General features: G+C 26.6%; 1 protein-coding gene across 1 annotated transcript in view; it reads left to right on the plus strand.

Annotated features, from left to right (window-relative positions):
* Positions 1–10,987, plus strand: part of LOC117167594 (protein spinster) — a 23,329-nt gene that overhangs the window by 3,216 nt on the left and 9,126 nt on the right. The window contains exons 5-7 of the mRNA XM_033352689.1: positions 1,890–2,151; positions 2,285–2,383; positions 7,400–7,595. Coding sequence (XP_033208580.1) covers positions 1,890–2,151; positions 2,285–2,383; positions 7,400–7,595 — 557 coding nt within the window. The remainder of the gene's footprint in view (positions 1–1,889; positions 2,152–2,284; positions 2,384–7,399; positions 7,596–10,987) is intronic.

The following is a 10,987-nucleotide window of genomic DNA, read 5'->3' on the forward strand; positions in this document are numbered from 1 at the left end:
CATATATCTATTCGGGAGTGGTGCTGACTGAAAACAGATTATTTGGAGCGATTCGCGCGCCATCTGTTGGTCATTCTAAGGACTTATTGAACTACCCTCGTATCCTTTAATTTTCTCTTGAAGTTGATTTTTCAAAATAAAAAATCATTTGAAATTTTAACACGAATTAGAATAAAATGTTTTTTTTAGATTATTCTTTGACAATTTTTGAAATGTTTTTGAATAATCTCTTTAAATTAATTTTTCGAAATGAAAAATTAATTGTTTCTAGGAACCTAAAGAAAAAGTTTCATTTTCGCGAAACTTTTTAAAATTCTTAAAAAACCTTTCCAAGTTTTAATAATTTTTGAATCGTTTCAAAATTTCTAAATATCTCTTGAACTTACTCAAATTTGTAAGCAAATTTTTTTAAATCAACAGAAATTTTTTAAAAAATTGTGCAACAAAAGTGCACAAGAAGGCATAAACAGAATTATGTTCCTTAATTTTTCTTCAATTATGTAATATGCCATAATTGCAAAATATTGCTTTAAAATCTTTGACAGACTTTTAACAAATTTTTAGAAATAATTTTTAAAATGTTGTGATCTTTTTTCAGTCTTTTTTTTTAGAATTCAATACGAAACAATAATTAAAAATTGTCCTATGCATATTTTTTCGTTCTTTAGTAGCGAAATGTTATAAACAGAATTATTTTCTATCATTAAACAATCATTTATGGTACAATCAAAGTGGTCTTATCTCTCAAAAACGTTTAGAAATATTCAGAAATAAATTCTATGATGAATTAAAATCATGTATTTATACATTTTTATATACAAAGTTGATGGTGCAGAGAATCCTCTTAATGTTACGTAATATTTGAACGCTCCCTTAACATAAGAATGTACTTTAAATAAATTGTTATCAATTTATACATGAAATATGTAATACATAAAAAATCCTAACCCAAAACTCAGGTTGGAATTATTATTTCATTTCTGATTATTTCTATCTTTATTTTTGTATTCACTAATTTTTTAAATTAGTAAAAATCATTGTTAAATTGTTTTTAAGTCCAAATTAAAATGAAACTTAAAATTTCTATCTGGTTTCACGAGTTTCCAATACTAGCGCACCCAAGACTTCAGATTCCAATATAGAAGCACTTTGCAAATAATTTAGATGCATGGAAGTTCTTGCAACAAACTTGTTCTTTTTCAATTTGGAGCCCTTAATAGTTGAACATTTACAAATGTCCAATTCTAGTGAAGTATTTAAAATTGAGATAGTTTAAAATTAAACTATTTTAAATTGAAATCCCCGGTAGAAGTTTAAAAACTTTTTAAATTGATAATTATTCATTTAAACGATCAAAATTAAAGTAATAATTTAACCATGAAGGGTGCCAGCATAAAAACGTTTTAAGGTCACAATGTTAATTAGGAAATTTTTCAAATTTTAACGATGTTTCGAATCGTTCCATTTTTAATGTTCTGAATTTATAATTATGTAAGTTTGAATCTATTTGGGAGAAGCTAAATTTTCAGGAAATACAATTTAGTTAATTTTATTTTTATTATTCTATTTTTTTTTCATCGCAAATCTTATACTTTTTTTATCTTATAAATGCTTACCTTGTTAATTATTAGTTTATAAAGAAGCTTGAATTACATTAAATGTCTATGATACATACAAATATAATTTTGATTATCTTTAAAATTGGTTGTAAAATCGAGCGGTTTTATTTTCAAGGCCTCTAATTTGAAAATGTTAGTTTTTAGATCTCTTATTTTGTTTATTGATCAATCAGATTCAATTACATTATTTTATATAAAATATTTTTTGTCCCAAAATTGTAGATGTGAATTTGTTTAAAAATAAAAATTATGCATTTATTTATTCGCTAGTGTTTCGTACAAGTTCGGACTGATTGCGATGGTCGCTGGACTAATTGGCGTGCCTTTAGGATCGATTTTAGCGCAAAAACTGAGGGTCTGCTATTCTCAAGCAGATCCGCTCATTTGCGCAGTTGGCCTTCTTATCAGCGCTCCGCTGATTTTCTTTGGGGCTGTCTTAGCTGGAATTAATTCGACTGGATGTTATTTATTAATATTCGCTGGACAAGTGTTTATTAATATCAATTGGTCCATCGTTGCGGATATGCTCTTGGTGAGTAATATTCTTTTATTTACAAATTTTATCCTTAAAAATGTTAACTCTCGAAGAATAATAATTTAAAGAAGAATAGAACAAATTTCGATTTACGTACATTATTAAAAATTGATGTCTCATTTTTTTATAGTATGTCGTAATTCCTACTAGAAGATCGACAGCCGAAGCGTTTCAAATTCTTATAGCGCACGCACTCGGTGATGCAGGGAGTCCCTATCTTATTGGTCTCGTAAGTGGAAAATTATTTTTATCTTTTTTTTTTTATTTGTATTTCAACAATGCCATATTTATCCGATTCCTACTTTACTGACATTATTAGGATTTCGTAGGAAACCCTTATCTCGGAAAAATCTTATTTCTATTAAAATTTTTAATTTTAGTTATATAATGATTTGGGAATGACTCAAATTGGAAGCTCTGGTCATGTAGAATTATAATAAAAAATATAATTGGTTATATTAGTATTTTTATGAGTGGTTAAAAATGTTTAAAACAAGAGAAATTACGAAAATTCCGTTCGTTTTTTCTCTGGCCTTGTTAATAATTGAGCTGCTAAACGTTGTTTTTAAAAATCCTTTTCCCCAGGAAAAAACATTCTAAAAACCTAATTGTTAAAAAAAAAAGTATTATTTTTAACAATCCAAACTTGTGCTGATTTGTGCTCGAAAAAAATAATATTTTTTTCCTCGAACAAAATTCTGTAAGATGAACATCTTTTTATATTAAAACCCAAAGTGTAAAATTCAAAAAACATACAAAATCCAAAAATAATCAAATTTCGAAAAACCAAAACTTGTGCTGAATTGTTCCCAAAAAAGGTAATCTTTTTCCCTCTTAAGATCACTTTTATCGAGCACATTCTAGCACCAGTTTTGGTTTTTTAAAAATTGATTATTTTTCGATTTGGTATGCTTTTTGAGTTTCCTATTTCGGGCTTTAATACGAGAACTGTTGGTCTTACAGAATTTCGTTTTAGCGCTTGTAAGAAGTTACGGATCCAGAAAAATAAACGTTTTTTAAAATTTGTGACCGTAAATTTTTATTTTTCAAAACAAAAAAAAAATTGGGAAGATTTAAAATAAAGACAGTTTAATTTGAAATCTCCAGAATTTAAAAATTTCAATTCCAGTTTTAAACGCTTCAAAATTCGAAAGAACTAAGAATTCTAATTCAAACAATATAAAATCATAGCTGAAAATTACAGAAAATAAAGAAAAGGGACTAAGACACGTTTCTGTAATTTTGTTGTTGTTTCAATTTATTAGTCCATAAACGTTACTCAGTTCCTTTTCTTGTTTAAAACTGCTAACAAACTGTTTTTTTTTGTTTTGTAATTTTTTTTCTCATTTCTTGCGAAAAATGCCTGTAATGACTGATAAATTATTTCCCCAGAATTTTAACATTTCTTTTTTTTATTAGTAGGTAAAATATATTCGACCTCTTAGCTATTGATCAATAGTCAAATGAAAACTTTACTCAGTATCTCATTCCATATTTCACGGAGGGAAATTTCAGTATAGCTTTACTTGCGATAATTCTGAGCATTTCTGTGTGGAGATTCCGTGTTATTAACTAACTTAAATTTGATTTTGTTGAACTTGTTTAATTAATAACTCGATTGCGGAATAAATATTTCCACAATAAACAAAATTTACCTGTTATAAATGAATTTAAATTTGCTGTCTGCGAAAGTTCCCGATATGTTTCCTTTCGCAAAACAAATTTTCTTGCTTATTTTAATTCTGTAATTTTAAAAAATTTCGATTTTAAATGATGAATTGTATAATATTTTTTTCGTTCGATGAAGCATTCGAATATAAATGATTTTTAATTAAGATACTTTTTATAGCTATTGAATTTAAATGTTCATACATTTGGAAGCTTTTAATGTCTAGCGATTCAAATTTCGGAAATTCGGGTAGATTTTAATCTGCGAATTTAATATAAATTGCAAATCATTTAAAGAAATTGAAACGTATTTAATTGACTGTAAATTAATTAATCTCACTTTTGTTGAAAATGATTTTTTTTAATGATTTTTTTAAAACTGAAAATGTAACTATGTGAGTTGAAAATTCAATCATATTAGTTCCAAATTTATATTTTTGGTTGAACATTATTTTTTTTTGTACTTATTACTTTGTTTAACAATGTAAACATTTTTTTGAAAATCAGTTCTTTGTATGTTGAAAAAAAATTTTTCAACAGTAAAAATCTGACTATTCCAATTTAATATTCAATAATTTTAGCTTAGTTATAAAAATTCCACAGGGTGGCCACTGGACTGGGAAATCTGGAAAACCAGAAAATGATCGGGAATTGTATGGGACCGGGGAAAACCGGAAAATGACAGTGAATTTATTTCTTGACAGGGAATTTTACAAAATTTTTAGAATAAAAATTGTGTCCAACTTTGATTTCAACGGTTTTTAAAATAAGTTTTCAAATTGTGATTTTCATAAATCATTATATCATTTAGTTTAGAATGCTTAATTCGAAAATCTTTCACTTTACAAATTTTCCATTTTAGATCTTTAATTTTTAAGCGTATATTTTAATTTAAAGAACTTTAAAATGCAGTTTTAAAGGTTAAAAAAATTAGAAGTATTTGAAATCGAAGATTTTTTTTATAAAAAACAGGGTGGCCGCCGGACCGGAAATTAGAAAAATTTTCAGAAGAAAAATATGCCCAAGTTCGATTTCAACAGTTTTTTTAAATAATTAAAGTGCAGTTTTATTTTTTTTATATCATTTATTCCGATAATTTTATTTTTAAATAAACATTTTCATGAATTATCAATAATATATTTTTAATTCAACGTTTCAGGCCTTCATTTATATTATTCTTTATATTACATTTAATAAATAAATTTATTAATATATTATTTGTATTAATTTTTTTTCAATAATTAAAAAATGTAAACCTGCGTTTTACTATTTTAAACTTAAAAATAAATCCATAATAATATAGTCATAATTAAAGGTTTTTATCAAATTTAAAATATTGTGAGTCTAAATGATTTAATTTTTATCCCATTTAATTTGAAACTTCTTAATGTAAAAAAGTATTTAATATTTAGCAATATTTCACTGTTCATTTAAGACGAGTAAATTGAAACCAAATATTGAAAAGAAAGCAATTTGAAACTAAATTTTTTTACATAGAAAGCTTTGAATATTTAGATTTTCGCAGAACTTTTAAACTTTTAGCGTTACAATTTTAATTGTTCTATTTAAAAAGTGTTTAATTTATAAGTAAAATTGTTAAATTTTGACGCATAAATAACAATTGAACATTTATTTTTTGTAGAAAAAATTTGAGTAATTTTAAGAGATTATAGAAGTTTTGAAAAGATTCAAAATTAATTAAAAACTTGAAATTATTTCAAGTAATTTAAACGAAGTGTTTTAACACTTTTCAGAGCTTCTAAATATATTTTTAAATTAATCGAAATTTTTGAAAATCCTGCAAATTAAAAAAAAAATCCTTAAAATCTTCTACAATTTTTCAAAGTGAAAAATCATTTTCAATTTTCCTAAGAATCTTAAGACATTTTTTTATTCTTTTGAAGTCTTTCACATTTCATTAAAAAATTCTAAATTGTTTGTTTGCAATCTGCAAAAATCTACATTTTATTTTAAATTCAGCTGTAAGTATTTGTAATTATTTCAAGTTCTAAGTTTAATTCGAATCTTTTTTAAACTTCGAAATATCTCTTAAAATTAATCTAATATTTTTACAAATAATAAGTGTTCTATTGTTAATTATAAATTCAAATTAATTTTTTTGTTGTTTAAATTTGCTGAATATTCTAAAAGTTAGAGAAAAAATTCAATTCATTTTGAAATATATTTAAAAGTTCCGAAAAAAAATTCAAAAATTATTTTCAATTTGGAAAAATTATAGCCAGTTCTAGTTTTCTCAAGATTTTGAAATAAAATTTTAAAGCTTTTTAAGGATGCCTAGACTATTTAGGATAAAAATAATGTAAGAACTGTTAAGTTAAATTAAAAAAAAATTTAATGTGTCTAGCTTAAAATTACTTAAAATAATATAATTTTGAAAAATTTAAAAATTCATTCCTTGATTCTTTATTTAGACTATTGAAAATTTTAACGTAGATTTATATATTTTGAATTTAATCTGAATTTTTGAACTCTATCATTGATAAAAGTTCTACATTTTGCAGTTTATTTGCCGGTAATTTTATTCCGATTAAAACGGTCACCCTGTTCCACAATTCCAGTTAAAGAATTCATCATTTTAGTTGAAAATCCTCATATTTTGTTTAAGATTCTACTATTGCAGTTGAAGATTCATCATTTTAGTTAAAAGTTCATCAGTTTGCATGAAAATGGATTTTTTTTAGTTCAAAATTCAATTATTTCTTTAAAAATTCGTGTATTTTGTTAAATATCGTATTTGTTGATAGGGAATTAATCTTCTTTGCAAATTAATCTCCTTGTTTTGAAATTAATCTTCTTGCCTTAAAATTCATCTTTTTTGGTAAGAAATTCAATTCTTTCACTTAAATATTTCCTATTTTAGTAACAAGTGATCTGTTTGGTTAAAAATTCATCTATTTAAGTTGAAGATTTATCATTTTAGTTGAAAATTCTTCACTTTGATTGAAATTTTGTGTTTGTTGAATATTAATTTTTTTTTTAACTGAATAGTGAACTATTCCATATTTGGTATGAAGATTGATATTTTTTAGTTGACAATACAACAATTTGCTTGAGTATTCATGTTTTTTTTTAATATCGTCTTTTTTTGGTATAAAATTAATCTTTTTTGTTTTATTAAAAATTGAACTATTTGGTGAAAAATTCATCTATCTCATAGACAATGAAATATTTTCACTTGAAAAATTAAGAATTAACATTAATCACATCAAATGAATTTTAACAACTATGGACTGAATTTCATGTATAAGAAGATAAAATAAAGTTTTTTGAATTATTATTTAACTTCATGGACTTTAGATACAAATTGATAAAATGATTAATTATTTCTTTAATGCTATTTGAACCTGGAATTTTTAGAGTATTTTTCGCCAGGATTTTGAATAGAAAACCTGATATTTGAAACGGAAATTATTTTATTGGTAAATGTTTCGTTTTAGGATTTTAAAAATTTTAAGGCTTCCAGTTTGAAAAGAAATAGTAAAATCTTCAATATTTATTTTTAAATTATCTAATTTTTAGAGTAGGTTTTTGAATTTCAATCAAATTATTTGAACAGATCTCAGAATACGTAAAATCGTCGATTTCGGCACAAGCGATACCTGGGGATGCGAAGAGCGACTTAATCGAATTTCGCAGTCTTCAGTATGCTCTCTTCATCACCATTTTCGTTGAAGTGATTGGAAGCCTCTTCTTTTTCTTCACAGCTTTGCACATCCAGAAGGACAAAGCTGTAGTTGATTTCACTATAGCCGGTAAGTCAAAAATAAAAAATAAAACAAGAGCTACTTGCTACTTTTGTATGTTTTTTCTCCACTTTAGCCAAATAATATTTGCCTGAATGCGCAAGTCATATTTATTAATTCATTCTAATGTCTAGTTCAGTCATCTCATTCCGTAAATAGCCATATTTGAAGCATTATCATTTTCTGATCTTGTTCCCCTTGAATAGCATTTTCATTGATTCTGTGTAATTTAAAAGACGTATTTTCTTCACTTTTAGTTTCTACACTAGTTGATTTTAAATTTAGGTTTTCTTTCCATTTCTTTTTCTTTTTTTTTTGCACAGTTCAAGAATTGATCTCAGGTTTGCCGTTAAAGCCAAAACTTGGAAACTAGCACCTGGCATGTTAAATATATGTGATGTAAATATCAACCTGTAAATATTCTCTTCATAATAATAAGATTCAGATAATAAAATAAATATTAAGAATGCATGGACTTTATTCTAATAATTTTTAAATAATATAAAAGATTTCATTGATAGACGAAAATGACCACTTTTAAAGACAAAAAAAATGGTCTGTATGTGATTTAAATTTAATTGTTTGATTTTAGAATTTTGTTTTTAACCTTTAGTATAAAAGGAGGTCGAATTTATTTTTATCGAGCACAAAATCCACTCATGACAATAATATGAAATATGTCAGTGGATGTCGAGCGACCGCCTGTCCGGAATACTAAATATGAAGCTTGACAATTCAGCATTTATCATTCATCAGAATATAATGGATAGGAATTTTGAATATTAAAAATAACTTTTAACAAATTTCGTCTCTGCTTGGATTGTAAAAGATTTTGCTTCCATTTTAACACGCTTTTTCAACCATCGCGAGAATCTGGACAGAAAATATTACTGATTTTTTTATTTTGGAGGTTTTTATTTTATTCCATTTTTCACATTTGTGGGAATGTTAAATTTACAATAATATATTTCAAGGTCTTAATTATGCATATTCAAATATTAAATACGAAAGCAGTACACAATAATTTATTCAAGTGTTGCACATAATTTAAAGTTGCAACAGTTGTTTTCAATTTGAAATTTATCTTTCAATTTAAAATGATCGCTTTTCTTAAAAATATTTTATGATTTTAAATTTGATCTTTTCTCAAAATATTTATATAAAAATTGAGTTCTTTAAATTATAAATCATTTACTTTTGTACACCTCCTAGTAAAAATGTTGAAATTGACACAAACAAAAAAATAGATTTAAAAAGAAAAATAATTTTCGATTTAACAATTTATAAATTAAAATTTTTGAAGAATGAAGAGTTACAAATTTGGACTTTTAAACGTTTTCAATTTCTAATTATTCCATTTTGAAATGTTTAATTTCCAATTTCTAAATATTAATATTTTTTAAGAATTATTTCATATTAAAATTCTGTCAATTATAAATAGTTTAGAATTCAGATTTTTAAATTTGGATCTATCCATTAAATTAAAGTGCTGCTGTACACAATAAACTTGATTTTGTTAATATTATCGCGATTCCATTTAAAAAATCATTTACTTAATTTTAAGCATTGGTAGTTTTCAATTAACTTCTCTCCTTTATATGTACAATTTTCCATTTAAAAGGGTTTGTGATTCAAATTCTAGAATTTGAGACATTTAATATCACAGCCACACAAAAAAAAATGAGTTGCGGATCTGGTAACAAGACACACGTATTCCTATGGATTTTGGGGCGCTGAATTCAAATTCGGTATCAAAAATCACCCGTCACGTCATGGTTGAGCCATAACCTCAAAAAATGATCAAAAATCATGCATTGAGGCAAATAAATTTTAAAATAATGCCAGTGATGCAAATTTTCACTTCAAAAACATGTCGACAACTGTGAAGGATCAATCCTTGTCTTATATCAACTTATTTAGCATAACTTTACCCAACAGAACCTGACCTCACCTAACCTGAATTAACAGAAATATATTGAACTACACGTAAAGCTCTGGAAGCATATTTTCCCAGTAGCAAATGTGTGCTACATCGAATGGGTCAACTGGAGCCTAACCTGGAAATAAATCTAACCTAGCCTAACCTGACCTAACCTAACCCCACGAAACACAATTAAACTGATTGTGTTGTCTCTTTATGCTTGCGGTAAAGTTTGAATCAGCTTGGGCTTAACCTGCAAAGAGATCAAACATATCCTAACCTAAAAAAAACTAACCTAACATAACTTCACGTAACACAATTAAACTCATTGTGTTGTCCCCTTGTGTTTGCGGTACCGTTTCATTCAGCTTCGGCTTAACCTACATAGAGGTTTAACCTATCCTAACCTAACAGAACCTGACCAAACCTAACCTAGCCGAATGAAATTCAACCACACGTGTAGCTATGTAAGCGTACGGTTCTCAGACTTAAATGTGTGCTATATTTAATAGGTTAACTCGATCTTAACCTACAAATGAATCTAACTTAACAGAACCTAACGAAATTTTTCTTAACACAACACAACTTAACTAAAGTGTTCCCGTTGTAACAAAATAAAATTCATTTTATTGTACTACAGGTGAAGAAACTTAGAACTACAAGTAGAATTGACCCCATTTCAATTAACCGGACAATGTTTGTATCAATTAAAATGTAGAACTATAACTTAAACATGCCAATGAATAAGAGTTATTCAAAAAATTTTTCTCTCTGCTTTTCTTAAACTTAAGAGATATATTTATACTATCTTTCGTGTTTACATTTTATATTGCTTTTTATCGTAATTAAATTGATTTATAGACCTACTTCTGTCTATTTTATGCCTGCTATAACGTGTCCTTTTTTCTTCATTTGTAGGTTAAGATCGAGTTAACCTATTAAATATAGCACACATTTAAGCCTGAGAACTGTACGCTTACATAGCTAAACGTGTGGTTGAATTTCATTCGGCTAGGTTAGGTTCGGTCAGGTTCTGTTAGGTTAGGATAGGTTAAACCTCTATGTAGGTTAAGCCAAAGCTGAATGAAACGGTACCGCAAACACAACGGGACAACACAATGAGTTTAATTGTGTTACGTGAAGTTAAGTTAGGTTAGGTTTTTTTAGGTTAGGATAGGTTTGACCTCTTTGCAGGTTAAGCCCAAGCTGATTCAAACGGTACCGCCAACACAACGGGACAACACAATTAGTTTAATTGTGTTTCGTGAGGTTAGGTTAGGTTAGGTTAGATTTATTTCTAGGTTAGGCTCGAGTTGAACCATTCGATGTAGCAGACATTTGCTACTGGGAAAATATGTTTCCAGAGCTTTACGTCTAATTCAATAAATTTCTGTTAATTCAGGTTAGGTGAGGTCAGGTTCTGTTGGGTAAAGTTATGTTAAATAAGTTGATATCAGGCAAGGGTTGATTCTTCACAGTT

Source organism: Belonocnema kinseyi, chromosome 1 (genome assembly GCF_010883055.1).
Source record: "Belonocnema kinseyi isolate 2016_QV_RU_SX_M_011 chromosome 1, B_treatae_v1, whole genome shotgun sequence".
Classification (NCBI taxonomy): Eukaryota; Metazoa; Arthropoda; class Insecta; order Hymenoptera; family Cynipidae; genus Belonocnema; species Belonocnema kinseyi.